Source organism: Kogia breviceps, chromosome 17 (assembly GCF_026419965.1).
Source record: "Kogia breviceps isolate mKogBre1 chromosome 17, mKogBre1 haplotype 1, whole genome shotgun sequence".
In the NCBI taxonomy this organism is placed as follows: Eukaryota; Metazoa; Chordata; class Mammalia; order Artiodactyla; family Physeteridae; genus Kogia; species Kogia breviceps.
Genome location: NC_081326.1, coordinates 76227323 through 76249446, shown reverse-complemented (window position 1 = coordinate 76249446; position 22124 = coordinate 76227323). Strand labels below are relative to the sequence as shown.

Here is a 22124-nt window from a genome sequence, read left to right as displayed (position 1 = left end):
ACCACCTCCACACGGAGACGTAGATGACGACGAGCAGGAGCAGGGTCAGGGACGACACGCCGCAGCCCACGATGAGCGTCACCGACGGCACGGCCGCCTGCTCCATGTTCTGCGGGGACGGAGGGCGGGGTGAGGGCCCGCGGGCCGCCCCCCCTCCACCCCCGCGCCCCCGGCAAGCGCCCGGCCCGGCAGCCCGCGCCCCCCCGCCCCCCGCCGGCAGCTTCCGGCCCGCGGCCCCCCCCGCCCCCCGCCAGGGCTCTCATCCCCTGCCGAGGGCAGGTCTTTGCCCGTGCCCCGCCCCGGCCCCACTGGGAGAGGTAGTCGTGTGCCCAGCCCGGCAACGCAACGCGCCCCCCACCAATCCCAGGGAAGGACTCCCCCAGCCTGGGTCACGGGTGAGGTCACGGAGGCAGCAGGCCCAGCGCCCGCCACGGACTGCTCTCCCTGGCTCCGCGGCTCTGCAGTTCCAGCCGCGGGCAGAAGCCACCGCTCTCTGAAAGGGGCCCAAGGCTCCAGCTGCGTCTAACGGGGCACTCGGCGCCCACCCCTCCGGACCCGGCCCCTCCCTGACACCCGCTCCACCCACAGCCTGCCCCAGGCGCTCGTCCACCCCCTCCCCCACCAGGTCCCTTCCATCTGGGCTGGCCCTCTGCCCTCCACGTCCCCAGGCCAGGCCCCGGGCTCGTCCCCAAGCAGCAGCCACTCTCAGAGTCTCCCACGCCACCCCACCACGGCCCAAGCTGTGTCCGAAGGCCCCCAAGACCACCAGGCCTGGCCCTGCCCCCCTTCAGCTCGTGAGACCACCACCCCCTCCCACTCCGCGCCTGGCTCCGTCATTCCCTCTGCCAGGGTGCCCTGCCCGGCCGCCGCGTGGCAGGGCCTCGGGCCATTCTGGCCTTCACTTGTCCCCTCTCAGAGGGGCCAACGGACCCCACCGCTCCCCACCACGTGGCCCAGCGCAGCCCTAGGCACCGGCCGGTCCGTGCTTACGCGTCCCTGCGTGCCCCCCGACATGACCGCGTGAACCACGGCCTCACCACAGCCCAGTGCCCAGCACACACGGCAGGCGGACCACATGTGCTTGCTGAGGAATGACCCGGGTCCCTCTGTGTCCAAAACCCAAAGACAAATGGAGGGACTGGAGAGAGCGAGCACCCACCGCTTCCAGGGCTGGAGATGACGGCCAAGCTCGGCCAGGGGACAAGGGGCTTCTCGTGGGCGTCCCCACCCCGGGGCTGACACCTTCCTGCCCGTCCCAAGTCTAAGTTGGCCGACACCCTTCAGACCCCTGCTGACCCCAGCACGTGGCAAAGCGAGACTCCCACCCACTTCCTAAAGCCACGGTGGCCCCTTCCACCCTCAGATGGGACCTTCCACCTTCCTTGGGAGCCTGAGGTCCCGGGGCTCCTGCACAGGGCACCCCAGGGCCCACCCCGCCTGACACAGCGGCCTTCCCCCGCCACCCCCATGGTGACCGTGCTGTGCTCTCCATCCGAGGCCTGGACGGCCCTTCCCCTCGCTGGAGGCACCACTTCCTGCCCCCAGGCCCCTCTGCTGTCCCTCTGTCCCAGCCCTGTCCCATGGCTGGGGGTGCCTGTCTGTCCCTGCAGGCCGGTCTCCTCATGTCTGTGAGCCCCCCTCGGCCAGGCCTGGCATGGACGCTCGGTCAATGGGACTGGCTGGACGAGTGGCGACCCGGAAGGCTCCGGGAAAATCGAGAAAGTCGTTCAAGGTCACCCAAGCAGTCAGCGATCCCTGGGGGCCTGGCCCGGGTCAGGCTCCAGCACAAACTTCTGTGTTTCCATACAGGCAGTTGGAGGGCCCCGGGGAAGAAGGGGGGGCTCTGGGCTGCGGCCAGCACCCCTGAACTCACCAGGTAACCTCGGAGGCCCGGCCAGCCACGCAAGTCATGGGTGGCCGAGTAAGTGGCTCCGGCCTGCTTCGTGTAAGCGGCTCCGGCCCCGACCTAAGTGGCCATCTGCCTCCATCTGCCCTCATTAGGCCTGGCAGCCACATGACCGCCAGCTCGCCCACCTGCCCTCCCGTGCCCTCCTCCTCCTCTCCGCCTGGCTCAGCCGTCACTTCTGACAGCCCTAGCCCTGCAGGTTCTCAACAATATGGGGAGGGAACAGGTAACAGAATTGTGGGCAGGGGTGTCAGGGATCTCAAGGTCTTGTTGGGAGGGCTGGACTGGAGACCTTAAGGGTGAGAGACTGGCCCCAATCCACACAGAGAGCAGGCAGAAGCAGGCCGGCCTCCTGCTGGAGACTGGCTCCGTGCGACCCCAGGGCCTTTGCACATGCTGGTCCCGCCACCCAGTGCTCTTCCCCTGACCTTCACACGGCTGGCTCTTCTCTTGGCTTGGCTGTCACCTCCGCACTGAGGCTCTCGCTGGACATTCAATCTGAGCCAGCCCCTCATCTCTCTGTCCGTCACCTCGTCTTGAGTCTCTTCAGGGCACCGGCCCCTCCCCCCCACGCCCCCTTACTTGTTTGTCATTTACGTGGTTGTTGTGAATTCCCTACCTGCAATCTTCTCCCAACTCTTACACGTCTCATGTGCCCTAAACACTGATTTCCTTCCTATGACGCTGTCTTTACCCCGTCTCCGCTCCAACACATGTGGCTCACAGCTACCCACGCGAACGAGCCCTACTCCAACATTGCCTGATCCCTGATCCCGGTCACACGCTGAGCCTTGATTCTGGTCACATTAGTAGCCCAGTTTCGGGCGCATCACAGAAGTGACGCCTCCAACAACTATGCCTTAGAGACTGTTTACTACACGCCAGGCTGTGTGGATGCTGTAAACACCTCACCAGGTTCAGTCCCCACCAGGCTCTGAGGCAGGTGGCCTCGCCCCCTCAGATGTGACTCAGAGCAGTTACTCAACCCTCCGTGGTCACAGGCCTGCAGCGGCACAGCCGGGACCTGACGCTCTGGCTGCACGCAAGGCGGGGGATGCCTGGGTCTCATCTTCCTTCACTGCATGCCCCCCGGGATCTAACCCCTCCCTGGCTCCTGGGGTGTGACCACAGCACCGCTTCTCTTCCGTCCTCCCTGGGGGCCTTGCTCTGGACTCCGGTCCCGAGACCACTCCATACCCCGAGATGCCAGCGGCCTCTGCCCGCTCAGACCGAATCCCCACGCCCCACGCACACACCCAACTCCGCGGGTGGAGACAGGCTGCATCCACCCGCACGCTCAGCCCAGCTCTCCGCTGCCACCACCCCACCTGCTGGTGGGTAATTCCGCCCTCACGCCTGCTGGGATCCCTCCAGGACCCAAGACCACCACCTCCCAGCCACCCAGCTCCACTGACCTGGGGCTGAAGCTCTAGCTCGCCCGCGCCCCAGCCCTGCCTGCCCTCTGAGCTCCTAGCCCATCTCCCGCTTGTTTCTTGCCTTTCTCACCCTCCCTGAGGCGACCATCACTCCCCACCACCGAGCCTGCTGGGAACTCCTGCTCACCCCTCAGGGCCCTACTCCACACCTCCTCCTCGTGCTCGTCTCCCAAGCTGCCCCTGGAAGGAAGGAGGCTGGTGTTGAGCCCCCAGAACACCTCCTCCCTCCAGCCTGGGCTTGCCTCCCCGTCAGACCCCGGGCCCCTCGAGGGCCCAGCTGCAGGCACTCAGAGGGGTCGGCGCGGCTTGACGGGCTGCAGGACAGCAGTCTCCCTCTCGGCCCCTGCCCCCTCGGCAGCATCTCTGGGGCCAGAGCCGGATGGGGAAAGAGAGGAAGGTGGCGATGGCTCGGAGAGCAGCAACCAAGCACAGGCCAAGCCCCTCCCCCACGCCCTCCCAGCATGCTCCTCTGAGCCACGCCCAGGCCCTCAGCGGGTCACAGGATCAGCCAGAGCCCACTACTATGCCGTCTGACAGAGGAGGAAACTGAGGCTCCCAGTGGCCAGGCAGCCTGCCCTGGGTCCCGTGCCCAGCGGGTGGCTCTGTGGCCACTGACAGCTCCCGAACCCTCGGACCCAGCTGCCTCTTCTGGGATGTGGGGATGGGGTGCCCTGACCTGCCAGCCTGCGTCTCACCCTCCTGTGCAGATCAGGCTGCCACCAGATGCCCCTCTGACGGCAGCTGCTGAGTGCCCTGCCAGACAAAGCCTTGAACCCTTCAGAGACCAAAGCTCTGCCTGCCCACCCTGGCACAGGGCTCCCGTCCACTCACCCTCAGGGGCACCGGTGCAGGTCAGCTCTTCCGAGAAAGGCCCCCTGGGCAGCCCACTCCTCCGCCCCTGGAGTTCCACCAGCGTCAGCTGCCCACCCCTCACCCAACACGCTCTCCATGCCAGGCGGCCCCGGGCTCAGTCCCCGAGCGGGATGCCACCTTTCGAGGATGCAGTGGCCCTGCCATGCTCCAGGCCCCATCCAGGAGGGTCCCTGTCAACCGGCGAAGCCCTCGCAGCCACCCGGAGCAGCATGGGGCCATTTCCGTTTTACAGGCGGAGAAACCGAGGCTCAGAGGGACTGAAGGCCGGTCTGGGGTCACCGTGTGCGCGTGACAAGCCCGCATTTCAAGATTTGACTGGCGCTGACCTCCTACGGGCCAGACCCCGGGCTGGGAGAGGGGATCTGGGCATGTGTCCCGCTCTGGAGCTCCCTCTGCCCCCCGAGGCGGCCCTGCCCTGCTTGCTCTGGCCTCGCAGGGGACCCAGGAAGTCCCAGCCCCCTTGGCTGCTCCCCTGTGCAGAAAGCCACCTTTTCCGGGGAGCCCCCAGCACGGCCCCGGCTGCTGCCTTCAGGGGCCTGCCCCCAGAATCAGCAAAAGCAAGTCCTGTCACAGGGACAGCCTGAGGGGGAGGGCACACTAGGATCAGGGCCAAGACCCCAGACCCCTGTCCAGCAGTCACCCCAAGACCTTGAGCAAGCCCCCCAGCCCAAGCCTCGATTTCCCTGCCTGTCCATAGAAGGGTTAGTGGCAATGACCTCTAAGGTCCTGTCCGGCTCTGACCCTCCGGGGGATCCTGGCTGACAATATCGCTCTCTCTCCCCACGTCTCAGAGGACAAAGGAGGGGGGCAGACTGTTCTCAGAGAGGCCTGGAAACATCTTCCACATGGACATGAGCAGAGAGCTGCGCCACCCCCGTCTGATGAGGGCCAGCCACCCCAAACACCCCCAAATAGGTGTCCCACTGCCAGTCCGTCCTCCATATCTGCTGCCTGCGGATCCTTCCGCACCAGGCCGGGGCCAGGGGGCTCAATGAGCAAAGACCCCTACCCTTTCCTTCCTCGGGGGGTCTAGTGACGCGGCTGGGGGGATCCGGCTTTACTAGGTCCAGCGAGGGCAGCTTGGCCCTGGGCAAGAGCGCCCACCAGCCCCAGTTGGCCGGCCCCAGCCAGCAAGCTGGCCCCAGATGCTGTCGCCATAGAAACTGGCAGCCCCCACAAGAATCACGAGAACAAAAAGGAGGCCCCTGAGATGATGGGGCCTTCCTGGGGAGGGCTGCCAACCTGAGCCAAGCCCAGCACCCTCTCCACCCCCGGGACCCCTACTTGGGGACGCAGCTGTCTCCAGAGCCCACGGTCCACTTGCGGTGGGTGGGGAAGGACTCCAAGGAAGGTGGCAGGTCCTCCCCCTCCCTCTCCCAGGCAGGCCAGGAGCCTCTGCCACCAGCTGGGGGAAGGAACCCCACCAAGTGAAGGCGTCTACCCAGCTCTGCCAGGCCAAGTCTTCCTCCAGCCCCTAGGGCCGGGGCCCACACTGCCCGGCTCCTCTGAGGACCGGCTTCCTCCAGGGTCCTAGGCCCCCAAAGAGAGTTGGGGGGGGGGGACTCACTCACCCATCAGTCACTCTCGGGGCCCCGGCCCGGCTCCTCCCAGGTCAGTCCCCAACTCCACATCGCCACCCACTCAGCTCCCACCCGCCCTCTCTAGAGGCCCGGGCCCCGCCGGCCAGGCCACGGGGGGCGGCGGGGCGCAGCCGCCCTTCCCCGCGCCGGCCCCGGAGGCGACAGTCGGCCCCGGAAGCCCCCGCCCCGCGCGCCCCCGCCCCGTCCGCCCCCCCGCCGCGCGCCCGGCTGGGGTCTCACCGCGTCGGCGCTGAGCTGGGCTAAGATGGCGAAGGTGGAGAGCCGGTCACAGAGGCAGCGCGTCCGGAGGGCATCGAGGGGCACCGTGCGGCAGCCGCGCCACGACCAGGGCCCGAGCTGCGGGGGGGCGGGGGAGGAGGGTCTGGGGGGCGGGACACACGGGGGGAGGGGAGAGAGGGGCGGCGTGAGCGGCTGCCGGCCGCGCCCGGGCCCCGCGTCCCCAGCCCGCGCCCGCACCTGCGCCCGCCGCCGCGCGCGCCCCGCCGGCCCCCGGAGCCCCGCGCCCCATGGCCGCTGCCGAGCCACGGGAGAGCGACTCGCGGCAGCGCGGGCCTGCGGGGCCGGCGGGGTGCCGAGCCCTGGCCTCGCGCCCGAAGAGCGCCCCGCCCCAGCGCCGGGCCGGGAGGGGCGCGTGGGCGCACGTGGAGCTGGGCGCCAGCTGGGGGGGGCGCGGCGGCCTGTGGTGTGCGCGCGGGCCGGGGTGGAACGAGGGGCGCCTCTGCGCCTCCGCCCCCGGCCCCCGCGTCGCGCCGGTGACCTTGGGACCGCCCCGCTCCCACAGCCACCTTCCCTGGCCCCGATCGGCCTTCCCACCCCCGCCCCCCGCACCCCAGGATCGGGGAAGCAGCCTGAGCGTGCCCCCTGCCGTCTGACCCAGGGCCCTCCTGCTGGCTGCCGCTCGGGTGGCTCTGGTTCCCTTGAAACCAGCGCTTGTTAGGGCCTCAGTGCGCCGGACTGAACTACTCTGCGAACCAGTCGCTGTTGATCTAAGTCCCCCCCACCCCCATGCCGGCCCACTTGTCTCGCAGCCTCCAGCCAGGCACGCCCGCAGAAGGTGCCCATGGAGTGCCCTCCCCAGGGCCCTGGGCCTGCAGGCTGGAGGGCTCCAGGCTGAAGAGTTGAGACGGAAACCACCGTTCGGGAGCCACAGCTGGGAGTGGTCTCCTTCTGACCCCAGGGCCGCAAAAGCCCCCTCGCCCCACAAATAACTCAGACCCGGTGTCTGCCCTGGGACTTTGGGGGGGAAATTCCACGTCTCTGCGTAAGGGTCCACCCTGGCCCGCCCTAGATCCCCCAGCCCCAGAAGGAGGGAGCTTGCAAGATGCCTTCCAAAGCCTTCAGCCTGTCTCCCCCGTCCCAGCCCCTCTGTATGGAAGGCGGGCTGGGGGCTGAGTGGCTCCCACCCTGTGCACTGCCAGGGGAGCCCTAACCCCCACACACTGAGCGGGCGTCTCCTCAACACCTGGATTTGCAAGCAACCATCCTGGGCTACCTCCTGGCTGTGTCACCTGGGAAGTCAGCTCCCAGCCCTAGCTTCAGTTTCCTCATCTCTAAAATGGGGAGGAGACGGAGGGGAGGATGACGTAGGACACCGTCAAGCCCCGCCCCCCCACCAGCCTAGCACCTGCGAGAACATCTTTAGGAAAGCTTAGGGTCTCAGCTTTGGGCATCCCAGAACCCAGAGCTGCTTCTGTTGAATTTGAGATGTTATACAATCTCCTTCCTGAGCTTCAGGCCCCAGGGGAGAAGGGACACACTCTGGGCCCGCCGGATGCCCTCGAGTCTGCTTTTCTCTCTTCATTTTCCCCCCACGGGGAAGGGCCTGCCCCTGTTTTACAGAGGAGGAGAACTGAGGCCCAAAGTGACAGCTAGGCAGAGGCTAGGCCCTGGCTCCGTGGGGTGCGTCAGGGCTCTGTGGCCCCAGAATACCCCCTCCCCCACGCCTGTATGCTACTCTCTGAAGTGCTGCAAGAGGAGGGGACATCCCTCTCACCAGCACTGGCCCCTGAGCCCATGGGGGCCAGGGTTTGGGGGGCCCAAAGCTCATCCATCTTAGGGACCCTCATAAAGAATGCCACGGGAGGGCCCCCGGAGCTTCCGCCTCTTTGGCTCCTGACCATGCCTCCGCCCGAACCTTCCCACCTTGGCCCATCTGAACCCGTGCTGGCCCGGGAGGAGCCCGAGGTGTGCCTGACTACACAGCACAGCAGGGCCCAGGCAGGGCCAGGGCCAAGGCCACAGCCTTGAGCGCAGCCCCTGGGATGGAGGCCAGGGGCTCGGCTGCCTGTGTGGTCCCGCCTCCCAGGCCGCCATCCTGCACACCCGGTGCCCCTGGCGTGGAGGGGAGCAGAAATCAGAACCTATTAAGGCCCCGGTAGAGACCTCTTCTCATCTGCCTTCCGCTAGAGAAGAAGACCCCAACAACTGCAGAACCAGAGACGAGAGCTGGGGGGTGGAAGGATCAGGAAAGGGCATGCGGGGCCCCGGAGAGTCCCGGGAGATCCAGCCTGGTCTTCCCGCGCCCTCAGCGGGGCTTTATCAAGGCCTCACTCAGCTGTGCTGGGCACGGCACACTCCTGTCTCCCCTCGTCCCCCAGCACCACGCAGAAGGGGCACAGAGTGCTGAGCCCCAGCTGCCCCTGGTTCCTCCCACCCCCAGAGCACCCCATCCTCACGCCTGCGGTGCGCGTGCAAGCCACTGACCAGACACCAAGACGGCCAAGGAAGTGCAGGCCAGAAGTCCCCAAGACCCAGGACGCTCCGGGGAGGAGGCTTGCGGGCTGTTCCGGCCTGGAGACAGCGCCTCCCTCTCTCTCAGGCTTGGCCACGACATTGGCCACGTGCCCGCTCCTGAGAGCAGGAGTCTGTGGCCGGCCGGTCCTGGGTTCAAATCTCAGCTCTAGTTCTCAGTCCAGGCACGGATGCTGCCTCAGCCCTCCTACTCTGAGTGGAGTTGGGGGGACCCCGAACCCATCTTTTCCGCCTGCTGAAGGCTGCTGGGAGGGTTGGGAAGGGACAGCACCCCGAGGGCCGGGGTGAGGGGAGCCAGGCTGGCTGGGGCCGGTAGGCTGGCAGGTTCCCAGGCAGTGCTGGCGGGTCTGCAGGGCGCCAGGCTGACAGCTGCTGGCCACCTCCTGGGAGAAGGCCAGCCCAGGCTGCTGGTTCGCCCCACAGGACTCCTGCTATGGGCACTAATTAGCTTATCAGCCTCCCAGAGGAGGGGCCGATGAGGAGCACGGCCCACTCTGCTGACAGGTTTGGGTTCGGCTGGGGCCTGCCTTGCAGCCTCAGGCCACGGAAGGCATGAGGAGGCGTCGGCCCCTGGTCCAGAGAACCAACTGCTGGGCCTGGCAGCCTGGGAGGTGGGCAGCTTCTGGGCTCACCCAGACCCTGTAGGACCTCAGTGCAGGCTCCCTGGCCTTGGCCTCTTCCCGCTCCACGGTCCCCCTGGCTCTGGCAGGCCACTGCCACGCGACACAGGGACAGGGACCCGATCCTCGTCCCCTCCCCCACCTCAACGTTAATAGCTTCCTGTGCACTTTATCATTTAATCTTTGCAATAATCCTCAACTCAGCTGTGTAGATATAGAAACTGAGGCTCAGAGAAGTGGTATGATTGCCCGAGGCCACACAGCAAGACAGCAGGAGGGCCAGGATTCCAGTTTTTTATCTGTCTGACCAGCCTGCAAAGCCCACAGTATTTGAGCCACTGAACTCTGAGGGGCAAATCTGAAAGGGACCCTTGAGGGTGGCCCTAGGCCCAGATCAGGCGGAGGGGGGGCCTGCCTAAGGCCCACCCCACACCAGGGCATCAGCTGGGGACTGGCTGGAGCAGGACAGGTGGGTGGGGGTCCCTGACCGCTAGACCCTCGCTTGCATCTTAGGCACGCCCTGAACTGGGAAAGGTCAGGGGACCCTCAGCCCTCTTTCTTCAACAAAACCTCTAGGACGTATCCTCTTATACCCACAACAGCTGGAAGTTCTTCACCATGTCTGACCGAAGTCCTTCCTGCTGCAGGTGACACCTGTTACCATCTCTGCAACACAGGCAGGTCATTTCCTCCTCACACACAATCCCACATGTGGGAGACCATTGGTTGCCTCTTGACTGAGCTTCAGAAACTTGGAATATCTGGGTCACAGAGCCACGCCCCCCCTTCCAGGCCCAGGCCCGAGGAATCTGGGTCAGTGACACCCACCTGCGCCTCCCCAACCCCCAGGTCCAGGGCGAGAGAAGGAGCTGGAGCTGGGGCCCCTGCCAGCACGAGGAGGGCGGGAGCCCCTCCCTGCCTGAGGTGACGGGAGGTTGCAGGGGGCCCTGGGCCCCTCAGATCAGAGCTCCCAGAGAAAGGCTGTGCCTCCCCCATCGACCAGGGCCTCAGGAAGGTCCAGCCATTGCCCACCCCTCTGCAGGCCACCACAGGCTCCTCCCACCCTGCTCCTACCAAAGCCCCCAAGTCACCAAACCCCAGGGACAATTTCCCGTCCCTTTTGCTCCACTTCTGAGCCCTGAGCCGGCACCCCTCCACACGGGCCCCCACTGTGCGTCCTGACCCTGAGCTGAGACCTGAGTTTCCTCTGCCGCCCCCCACCCCTTGGACCCCTTGGACGCTTTGGGGTCGGCCCTGAATACACCGTGCACCCTCCCTCCACCACCACGCCACCCTCATCCACCCACCTCGCTCCCTGGGCAGCTGCCTCCTGCTCCCGCCTCCCCGGCCCCAAATGCTCCTTGAGAAAGTGTTAGGCCAGAGTCACCGCCACGGGGAGCGCAGCCCCTCCGGTGCCTGTCCGCGCCCTGCACGCCGACCAGCTGGGCCCGGCCTGGACGGCTCCGCCTCCACGGCCACGGCCACGGCCACGTGCCAGCACCCCGGCTCTCAGGGTGAGGCCATCCCTGACCCGTGGCCTCCATCCGCGGGTCCTCCCGCCCCGGCCCTGTTCTCCCGCCATGTGTGACGGCCTGACGCTCCCGCCTGCGTCCTCCTCTGGCAGGACCGGGGCCCGGCTGGCTCAGCCCGCTGCCCGCACCCCAGCGGGCTCGGAGCGCTCAGCCACGACTTGCTATGGGTGGGCAGGCAGGGCCCCTCTTCCCAGCTCCAACCTGGCGGCGGCCTCCAGGACCCTCCCTCCCTCCTTCCTGCTCGTACCTACAGACCCATCATCAACTGACCTTCCTGGCCAAATGCACGGAGTCTCACTTCTGGTCCCCACACCGTGGCTACCGCCCCGGTGGGACCCACCACCGCCAGCCTCCGCCCTGCCCTCCGCCGCCTGTCCCCGCGCCACCGTTTGAAATATGCCAGGACACGTCATCCTCTGCTCAAGACCTTCTCCCGGCTCCCTCCTCACTCAGGGACCCACAGCCCCTGGGGACTGGCCACGCCCTCCCTGAGCCTCCCCGCGCTCCCCCTTGAGCCTCCCCTCCAGCCACACTCAGACCGTGAAGCCCAGCTCCCCGCAACTCCCGCCCGGTGCAGACCCGCCTCGCTCAGCACCTGTGCCAGAGCCACAAACTCACCCAGGTGAGGTGGCTCCGAGAAGGCAGCCTGGCCCCCACCCAGCTCAGGGGCCCCGCAGGGGACCTCCCCCGGGGCCCAGGGTGGGTGGGGGCCAAGGCGCGTCGGAGGCCCTGGGAGGAGGCTCGGCCTACGGCACCCCTCCGTCCCGGTCCCTGCCATGCCCGGATGTACTCGCCAGGGGCCAGTCCCCGCCCCGCGAGGAGGAACTGGGAGCGCGAGGCCTGTTCCCACCTCTGGGCCAAGTCCCTGCCGGCCACTCGGAGCTGAGCTGCCTCCCCTATGAAGTGGGCACGAACCCTCCCCCCACATGCTGTCCAGGGAGATCACAGGGACACAATGCCCAGCGCAGGCCCCGGCACACGCGTGGGACATCAGGGGGCAGTAACAGAGGGTGTGTGCAGAGCCCCCCGCCGGCCAGCTGAGCCAGGGCCTTCGCTGCATTCGGGACGTGCCTCCTGCTGGCCCACGGCCCACGACGCAGGTGCTATTATGGAACCGTGTGCATCAGGGTCCCCTGCGGTTTGATGGGCTAATTCACACTGGGGTGTGAATGACTCACAGGTGTCCCCCCACACAGCAGAGAGAAGCCAGAGTGGGCACAGCTCACCCCAGGGAGGGAACAGGGAGTGGGCAAGCTGTCTCTGCAGGCAGGGGTTTCTAGGAGCCCCTGAAAACTCCTCAGACTGGCCGTCGTGCTCCCCAAACCACACACTCCGGGCACCAGCCCTGCTGAACCACGCTTCACACATCCAGGGTGCCTACCTCCCACCTCCGCCTACTGACCTCTGACCCACAGACCAAGGCTTGTGCTGAGCCTCCTCTTCCAGGGAGCCCGCCTGGATAGGCCGTGAGTTCCTGAGCGTTGCACCTGGCTCCGCCAACAGGTCCTACCCTGCCGCCGTGCTGGGGCTCCCTTCTTGGGTCCTACCTCACCCGGCAGTTGGAGCTCATCATGACTCCCAAGCACCCCCTCACCCCCACTATCCCAGCCCTGGCAGCCCTGCCTGCATGCTCCAGCCCAGAGGAACCACCGGTGACTCAGAACACAGGCGCCCTCTCCTGCCTCCAGGCCTTGATCTTGACCAACTCCTCTGACCACACACCCGCCTGCCCCCTGGCTGACTCAGCCTCGTCCTTCAGGGCACCCCGGGCGCACTGCCATCTCCAGGAAGTCTGCTCAACCCCCTGCTCTGTGCCCAACCCCCATCTGGTCACTGGCCTGTGAGAACCCCCAGGGCAAGCCCAGGTCAGCTCCATCCCCTCTTGGCTCAGGGCCTGGGGGCGACGCTTGTGGCGCTGGGGACCCTGGGGGATGGATAGCTGCCTGACCTGGGTCTTGCTGAGTGCATCGCCAGGTGAGACCCATGCCCCCTCAGGCCTGCGTCCCTGCCCGCGTGGGGCTGGCTCTTGCGGCACTGATAGCGTCTCAGGCTGGCTCAGCATCCGCGGGGCTGTGACCAGGGCCTCCGGGGCTTCTCACGTTCCCCACGATGCCACGATACCAATCTCCTGGCTCCCAGCTGGCACCAGCCATGCTCTGAGTCAGGGCTTCTGGCCGCAGGCCTGCCCCCAGGCTAGAAACCTGGCCATCCTCAGGGCTCAGCGGCTCTTCGCCTGACCCACCCCACCAACCTAGGCAAGGCCACCGGGGCCCCTGGAGGCGCTGGGACCCTGAGCCCCCCAGCCTCGCAAGGAACTCATCTGGCCTGGGAGGGCCAGTGTCCCTCCCGCTAAACCCCAGCCTGCCTGCCAACTCCTCCCATCTCAGAGCCCTGCACCCCAGGAACCCTGCCTGACACCTGTGCCCCTCACTCAGACCTTCGCCTGGTACACCTCCGGCCCAGCTCTGTCCAGCCTGACGCCTACCCCTGCCAGCTGAGGGGCCGGCGCCTCGACACCCCACCCCCTCACGCTCTATCCGCTGGTGCAGCTGGGGTCAGGCTGGTCCATCACTCACTCATTCAGCAAGCGCGTCCCTCGCCCGCCTGCCCAGGCCCTGTGCTGGGCGCTGGGCACCTCCACAGGCACTTCCCTGGCTCCAGGACATCCCAAACCTCACCACCCTCAGCTGGCCCAGCTTTGCCTCCTCCAAGACACCCTCCCAGACTGTGTGGCCTCGTGAGCGCTCCTCTCTGTCCTCCACCCCAGCCGCTCATCTCCTTGGGCTGGCGTCTGACCCTGTCTGCTGCCGTCCACCTCCAAAACTGTGCCATGGGCGCGTCCTGGTTCCCATGGGGGGGCTTCAAAACCCCCAGAGAGCTGAGACCACCACCGCCTTAACTGTCACCACAACCTCCACCCTCATGGCTCTCACTGAAACTACCACTAACATCAATAACATCACCACCACCGTCACCATCACCACCAACACCATCAACATCAATACTAGCATTACGTGTTAGAGAACTGCAAATCGAAACTACACTGAGGTAGCACCTCACACCAGTCCGAATGGCCATCATCAAAAAATCTCCAAACAATACATGCTGGAGAAGGTGTGGAGAAAAGGGAACCCTCCTGCACTGTTGGTGGGAATGTAAATGGATACAGCCACTGTGGAGAACAGCATGGAGGTTCCTTAAAAAACTAAAAATAGAACCACCATGGGCTTCCCTGGTAGCGCAGTGGTTGGGAATCTGCCTGCCAGTGCAGGGCACACGGGTTCGAGCCCTGGTCCGGGAAGATCCCACATGCCGCGGAGCAACTAGGCCCCCACCCGCAGCCGCCCTGTGCACCCCTGGCACCCTCCCAGCACCGAGCCGCCCAGCACTGCCCGGCGTGGCCCCCGCTCCCACCCAGCGGCCCCCGGGAGCTCAGGGCCGGCCACACCCTGTGCCTCCCCTGAGCCGTCAGCCCCGGCGCCTCACCCTCGGGTCTCCACGGATGCCACACTCATAGGGGCGCACACCCACACCACTGACACAGGGGCGCCCAGACACGCGGGGCCCCGCAGAGGTGGGAAAGCACAGGGACGGACGCAGCTGGACACGCCCAGCAGGAGACTCGTGGGCCCTGACTCTGCCCCGGAAAGCCCCCCACGCTCAGGCGCCCCCCTCCGACCCGACCCTCGAGCACATGTCTGTGATGCCCCCAGCCTGCTCCTGGCACCAAACCCTGCCCCCCTCCCCAGACGCGCCTCTCCAGGGCGCCGCTGGCCAAGCAGTGCTCTTTCCAGCGGGAAGATAAAGAGGGCGAGAGGGCAGGGGCCGTTAGAATAAGCCCTCCCGAGGGCCTCCTGTGTACCCGGCGGTGGCGGGGAGGTGGCACGCTGGATGAGGAGACCCAGGCCCTGCGCGCGGCGGGCCTCACACTCTGCCGGGGGAACAAACATGTGGATACACGGAGTTGCTGCAAATGCGGGTCAGAGCTGGGAGGAAGAGGACGGGGCTGGGGTTGCAGAAAAGCAGGCAGAACGGCCTCCAGGAGCAGGTGGCTTTGAGGCTGGAGAAGAGGGCACGGGGGCCATAGACAAAGGCGCCAAGTGTTCCGCTGGCACCAAAGAGGGGAGAGGCGAGGGGGCCCGTGGGGCGGCCGGCAGGGGATGCGGGAGCTGGGCTGCCAGCAGGGCAGAGGGGACGCTCGCTGCCCCAGGTTCAGAGCACAGCTGCTGTCCCTGGGCCGTGACCTCATGGCTGTCTGTCCCTTCCAGCTCCCCAACCCGGCAGGGGACAGGCAGGCCCGGGCTCAGACGCCCCTCGAACAGAGGGCAGGACCACCGTGGGCCTCTGCCGGCCCCCCTGCTCCCCAAGGACGAAGTAGGGGACGGCTCAGAGAAGGGACGGGAGCTGGGGAAGGGGCTGAGCTGAGTCCAGAGCAGAGGCTAGGACGGGTGGGTGGTCTCGCCTCTGAGAGCAGCTCTGCACCCCTCCCCCAGCCCCAGTCCCCATCCAGGTGCGGGGAGCGGAGCATGTCCCCCACCTCCCTCCCGTGCTCACTGATGACGTGGATCCCGAGGCGCTACCCAGGCCGCCAGGGGGGCCTTCTGGGTCCAGCCCGTCTCCTACCCCATCCCCCTCCTTGTCCCCCTCGGCCAGCCTCCTCTGCCCCCATCAGGAACCAGCCGGCGTGGGAGAAACTGGGCTGGGAACCGGCCGCTGACAGCGACCCGGGGACCCTGCCAAGACTCCCTTCCGCTTGCCCCCCCTCGCTTGCCCCCCTCGGCCCGGCCCGTCACTGCCCTCTCCAAGGAAACCAAGGATGGGGGAGGGGCAAGGCTCTTAAAGGGACCAGGACACGTACTTGGGCAAGGACTCCAGGGAGGGGGCTGGGCCTGGGTCCTCAGCATCCCCCAGGACAGCTGCACCCAGCAGGGCTGGGGGTCGGCACCGGCGGGGAGAGAGCGCAGACTGGCACGGCCCACGGGCGACCCTGGGCTTGTCACTCTGGACCGAGGTCCCCAGCCGGGCTGAGAGAGCTTGTGTGAGTAAATGAGAGGGTTCTAAAGGTGCGTGGAGTGGGCTCAGGCTTCGGGAAAGGACCCCACAGACTCTGCGGGAACACCACGCCCTCCACCAGCCTGTCCCAGCGTCTGCTCCGCCGGCTCAAGTTACAGAGGAAGGGTGCCAGGCGCCCCAAGCCCACTGGAGAGGAGGCTGCCGCAGGACCTCTCAGAGCCCGCACGGCTGCTCGAGTGCGGGGCGGGAGCACGAGCCGCGGTGCGCGCGGAACCCGCCCTCCCTGGAGCCCACGCGGGACTGCCGTCGGGCAGAACACCTCCCGAAGGAAACGCCGGCGTAGCGGGAGGAGCGCCCTGGAGCGCGTCTGGCCCAGGCCTGGCCGTCCCGACGTCCCCGCCCCGGGCCTCAGCTACGCCACTTCCAAGTGGGGGCAGACAGAGCGAATGGTTTCTGAGGCTCTTGCCAGCTCTGACTTTTATGCTCTACGTAACTACTCTTGGTTGTTTTTAAAAAGGAAACTGCCAAACGTTCGCAGCTTCTACGAGTGAGGGATCCAGGGAGCTGTCCTTTCAGAACCACAGAACTTAACTCCAGGGATGTGCGAGCGGCCCTCATCAAGCCGGCTCACCCAGCAGCCCGTCACCCTCCATGCATCCACCCCCCATGCACCCCCCACCCTCCATGCACCCACCCTCCACACCCCTAAACGTTTGAGAGCTCTGCAGAGTCTCCCTTTCCCTCCTTAACCGCCCTGCTCCCGAGGCCCTCTCTGCCACTGGTCGGGCTGGCGTAGGTGTGGGGGGGCTGCGGGGGGGGGGGCGGCCTTGCGCCTCGCTGTGAGCAGGTGCCTCAGCTGCGGATGTTGAGTCTGTGTGTGTGTGTACAACTGGGGGCGAGGCAGTGGAGGGTCTGCCCTGTGGGTGGAAGCCTCTGACTCAGACTTTCCAAGACGACTGTGTCACATGGTTGACTGTTACGTGTGGCTGCAAGAGGAGGCAGCCCTCCACGCACATGACACGTGAACGACTACATGTGAACACGCACGAGTGACTCCAGATGAGATGCGGGGTAGGGGTCAGCGTGGGACCAGGGTCAGGGCTGAGAGTGTGACCAGGGTTAGGGTTCAGTGTGGGACCAGGTTCAGGGCTCAGCCTGTGACCAGGTTCAGGGCTCAGCGTGGGACCAGGGTCAGGGCTCAGCGTGGGACCAGGACAAGGGCTCAGTCTGAGATGGGGAAAGTGACCAGGGCCCAGTCATGCGTCAGAAGGTCACTACTTCTCACCTGATGGTCACTGATGGCTCTCACCCCCCACTGGCACCCCCCAACACACACAATTCTGCAGACACATGAGACCCTTTCTCATCCAAACACACAAAAACACAAACCCACAGCAGCCCACACCAGCACAGTGTGCCCAGGTGGCCTGATCTCTGGGCACACAGGTGGAAACAGACCTGGCGCCCTGTCCCTGGTCCCCATTTCAGGTCACCTGGGAAGCCCTTGGCTCCTCTGAGCCCATTTATGTGAGAAGGGGCCCCGCCCTGCGGTGGAGGGAGGTGCTGTCCCGCACAGAGCAGGGTGGGGAGGGCGGCGGAGCGGGCAGAGCCGGCCACCTTCTCCCCGTGGCCCCGCACCCCACTGTCAGCCTCTGGGTCCCGGGCTGTCCAGCTCTGGATCAAACGCCTCAGCCCCCACTCTGAGCTGGGCCGCGGTCCTCTGGAGCCTCAGATTCCCCAGAGGTGAGAGGAACAGTCAGCAGGGCTCCCAGGGCTGCAGCCAGGACTGAACGGGGGGCTTGTGGGCAAAATGCGTCTCAGGGGGCTTCAAACACAGCACAGCTGTTGTCACCTTCCCACCGTCCTCGGGGCCCTGGACCGAGGTGCAGAGACCTTAACAATCCCGTCTATCCAGAGGCGACCAGCGGTGGGCAAAGCAGGCCTGGGGCAGTGGGTGGGCTCCCCACACCTGAGAGAGGAAGGGCAAGTGGAGGCCACGGCCAGGGGTGAGTACCCCATGGACCTGGCCGCTGTCCTTTCCCCCACTCTGCTCTCACACGCAAACAGGCAGACCCCGCCACGGGGATGGAAGGCTGAGGGTTCTGGAGGGTGGAATCTGCCCCAGACCACGCAGCCCCAAAGGACAGGGAACTTGACACTGGGCTGGCCAGACCTCTCCCAACCTGCTGCCCTGGGAGAGCCAAGGGGATGGGTCCACCTCTCTGGAAAGTAATTCACTACCCAGACCTTGAAACGGTCTGGGGGACTCAGAGCCAAGGAAAGAACCAGAAATGTGAGCAGCACTGTCCAAGCGAGGATGCTGGGCAGCTGGGTGAACCGGGCACCTCCAGGGAGCTGCGGGCAGCCTTTGAACAGCCTGCTGGGAGGGTTTCTGGGCCGTGGGGGATGGACTGCAGCCGCTGCGCAACCTCCCACGATGGCCAGGGGGCCCAGCCTGGGTACCGTGAGAACGTGGGCCCTCTTTCTTTTTTTTTTTCCCCACCCTTCTCTGATACCCCATTTTGTACAAAGAGTTTATGCCGCTTGCAAAATCCAGAGAAAAACAGTCGACAACAACCAAAGCCAGAGGGCCACTTTCCCAGGGTTACAGGGTCCACCCCAGCCCTCCCCCAGCCCAGCTCCCGGCCCCAGACCCTGTCCTCACGCCCTCAGAGCCAGAGTGGGAAAGGGCAGTGCAGTCTGCCCTATGGCGCTGCACACTCCCTGCACACACGGGGCCTTTGCACTGCCTGTTCCTTCTGCCAAAATGCTTGTCCCCAGACACCCATGTGTACAGTGCTGTGTCAGGCCTCTGCTCAAACACCGCCCTAGAGAGGTTTCTGTGAACCTGCTCTGAAAGGCACCTCGCCCCACCTGCCACTAGATCCACCGCCTCCACTTCTTGGCACGTGGCACGCCCTGACAGTTTCACAGGGATCTCTACGTTCCTAATTTCCTGTTCCTACTCATCAGGCATAGAAGGAGGCTGAGGGCCAGGACCTCGTAGAGGAGTGCCTTGTCAGTGGTCAGTCATCACTGGGGGATAGGTGGGTGGGCGGGTGGGTAGACGGGTAGATTGGTGGGGGGGTGGGTGGATGGATGGATGGATGGGTGGATGGGTGGATGAGTGAGTGGGTGGGTAGACAGGTGGGTGGGAGGATAGGTAAGTGGGTAGATAGACGGATAGAAGGGTGGATGGGTGGATGGATGGATGGATGGATGGACGGATGGGTGGATGGGTGGGTGGATGGGTGGATGGATGGATGGGTGGGTGGATGGATGGGTGGGTGGAGGACGGATGGATACGTCATGGTCACATCCCTCCCCAACAGTTTCCGTAGTTCCTGACATGCTGCCCCTACAAACTGCCCCGTGGCCCTTGCAGCCTCCCTGCACCCCTGCGCCTCTCTAGCTGCCTGCGCTTCCTGGCCACGCCTCATGTTCCTCCTGTACCTTCCGACCTCCACACTTTTGCTCAAACCGTGCTTCTGCCCGAGAGCCCTCCCTCATGTTCTCTGCAGGGAAAAGGTGTCCTCCTTGAGGGTCAGCCACTCCGGGAGCCTCTCCTGACCTCTCGGGACGCACCTCTGTCACTGCACTGCCCATAGTATGAGGGACTCGCCGCATGTACCCCCTGGCCCGGGCGCCGGCCCGGGGACTGGCGGTGCCAGGGCTGAGGGAGGCGGGTGGCAATGACACGCAGCTCTCTGACCAGCCCCTCCTCGACGGATGCCAAACCCCTTGAGGGGAAGGCCCAGCCCGCCCCAGGTCCACCTGGCCCATCAGGAGCCAGACGTTAAGTCCTCTCCTGCCCAGCCTCCCCAGATTCGGAGCCTCCTCACCTCTGAGGGCCGCCCCCACCTTAGGGCCTTGGCGCACTCTTCCCCGTGACTACACGAGACCCCACCTGCTTTTCCCTTCGCCTCCTTGTGTCTGGAGGACACCCTGCTCTGGGTGCCCACATGGCCCCGTGACCCCGAATCACAGCCCGGCCAGTCCAGACCAACGCCCTGCGCCCACTTGTACTGGCCGCGCTGCGGCACCGGCTGCCGCCGCGTGCTGGACAGGGAACTGGGCCCGGGACCCCAGAAGCCCCCGCCTCTGCTTCCTCTCTGACCCCTTTGGGTCTCACCCCCCAGCTGCCCCAGGCCGTGGCGGTGCTCCTGCCTGTCTCCCGGTCCGGGGGACCTCCGCACCCCTCGGGACCCCTGACCGTGGACTTCCCTGCGAGGAGTGCGAGGCCGGCTGGGTGGGCCCCCTGCTGCCTCAGAGCCTCTGCACTAGGCAGGGAGAGACCGTGCTTGGCAGGCGGGGTCGGTCGGAGGCCCTGAACGCGGAGCCCGTGTCCCTCCCCTACTGGGTCAGCCTCCTCCCCCATCCCCCCCCCTCCCCGGTCTGCCCCGAGGGCCCGAGGCCACAAAGCCCAGATGAACTTACACATCCGTCTCATCCCACAGGATACACGTCTGGTTGGTGGTGCCCTGGAGAGAGGGGAGGGGTCAGGCCACCTGCCGCCCTATGAGCCGCATCCGAGGGTCACTGTGGGGTCCACCTGTGGGTGCGCCAGGCACCCTCCCTCCGTTGTTCCCCAGGGACGGAGTTTGAGGAGGAGGGACTGAGGCCCAGAGCAGGGAAGGGACTGGCTCAGCCCCTACCCCTGCCGTGAGGCTTCGGGTACCTTCTGTCCCCTCTCTGAGCACGGCTGGACGGCAGTGGCCGAAGCCCAACTCTAGATGGCCAGGTGACCAGTCCAGCTGAATGTAAAGTGGGCTTAGCCCACGGAAAGCGTGGGGTCAGGGGGCACAGGTAGGGCTCAGCAGACACCCCCGTCCCGAGGGCTGCGGTGTGGTAACAGCAGGGTTCCCCCTTGGTAAGGGAGGGAGCCAAGGCACAGAGAGGTTGAGCAGGGCCCAAGGCCTCACAGCGGGAAAGGAAGGTCCGGCTCTTCCCACAACCTGGCCTGGCGCTGCCCTGTCCCGGCTGGGTGGCCGGGGCGGCTCCCGGCTCTCGGCTGGTCCGAGGGCTTCGTGGCGCCGGCTGCTCTGAGGCCCGAGGGAAAGCCCCAGGGAGCAGGGAGAGAGGGTCCGTGAGGCCGGGGCAGATGCGTTTCTCAGCAGAGGGTGACTCTTCCCCGAGGGAACGACCAGGCCGACGGGGCTGGGTTGAGCCTCAGCTCCCACACGGCCCTGCCGGGTGACCCTGCGCAAGTCCCCGCAGCTCCGCCAGCCCGTGTCCCCCGCTGTCACTCGGGCGTAAAGGAGCCCTCCCCCAAGGCTGACGCGACGTGGAGACGTGCGAGCACACCACACGTGCGGCGGGGCAGAGGGGCACGCGGAGGGCACTCACGTTGTACATGTGGGCGAACTCGATCTCCAAGGGTGTGAGCAGGGAGCGGGGAGGGGGCTTCACGGTCACCGAGATGACCTTGGAGTTCAGGACGGTCGTGTTCCTGGGGGAGAGCCGGCGGGCCGTGTCGGGGTCGGGAGCCCTGCGCCCTCACCTGCCCCAGGCCCGGCCTCCCGGACCCCCACCCCGCGTGCCCGCGGCGCCCACCTCTGCAGGGCCAGGAAGCTGCCCAGGTTTCTGTAGAGCACGGTGCCCACCACGAACACGGACGAGTCGTCGGCCTCTGGAAGACAGCGCCGCGGTCACCCTCCTCCCGGCCACCCACAAACCGGGACCCTGCTGGGCAAGGGGAGCACGTGTCCCTCCCGACTGCGGACGCAGCACTGCCTGGAGCTGGGGGGACTGCCTGGGTCCCCCTGAGTGACTCCTGAGACCCGGGGGCTGGCAGGGCACACTTCATCCTCCTGGGAACCGGAGTCACCCGCTGTGTGACTCCAGGCAAGACCCTCCCCCTCCCTGCGGTGAGGGGGTCCATTGGTGCATTCAGCCAAGATTGCCTGGGAGACTCCCAACACAGGGAGGGCAGGGAGGGCTTCCTGGAGGAGGGGGCAACCTGGGGAACACTGAGAAGAAACGGACGCCACCCTAGCCCTTGAAGCAGCAGGCCAGACTCCAGAAGGAACTTGCTGGGGGGGAGCCTCGGACTCTGGGGACCCCTCCCACACCCCGAGGCTCCTCACCTGCCAGCCCCGTAGAGAAGACGCTCTTGGACACAGTGACCCTGTCCTCTGGTACCTTGGCCCAGTCGCCCGTGGCCCGCCAGCCCTTCATGGGGAAGCTGATGTCTGTGGCGCCACTGGCCGGGAGCTTATGGATGCTCAGGACTGGGGTTCGGGATGGAGCCAGAGACGACAGAGACAAAGGGAGACAGAGACAGTGAGATGAAAAGCCGCTTCACGAGAGGCGCCTCGGCCCTGGGACGGGGAGTGGGCCCCGGAGCCCCGGACCATGACAGGGGGTGCTCCTGGCTCAGGGTGGGTGCAGCG

At 66.2% G+C, this 22124-nt stretch overlaps 1 protein-coding gene across 12 annotated transcripts in view; it reads right to left on the bottom strand.

Moving 5' to 3' along the window:
* ADGRB1 (adhesion G protein-coupled receptor B1) overlaps positions 1 to 22124 on the bottom strand; it is a 77017-nt gene that overhangs the window by 22098 nt on the left and 32795 nt on the right. For all 12 annotated transcript variants that reach the window (XM_067018102.1, XM_067018109.1, XM_067018098.1 and 9 more), the window contains 6 exons: positions 21819 to 21962; positions 21286 to 21361; positions 21079 to 21181; positions 20170 to 20213; positions 6036 to 6177; positions 6 to 109 (listed from right to left, as the gene is read on the bottom strand). In XM_067018102.1, the coding sequence (XP_066874203.1) occupies positions 6 to 109; positions 6036 to 6177; positions 20170 to 20213; positions 21079 to 21181; positions 21286 to 21361; positions 21819 to 21962 (613 nt within the window). The remainder of the gene's footprint in view (positions 1 to 5; positions 110 to 6035; positions 6178 to 20169; positions 20214 to 21078; positions 21182 to 21285; positions 21362 to 21818; positions 21963 to 22124) is intronic.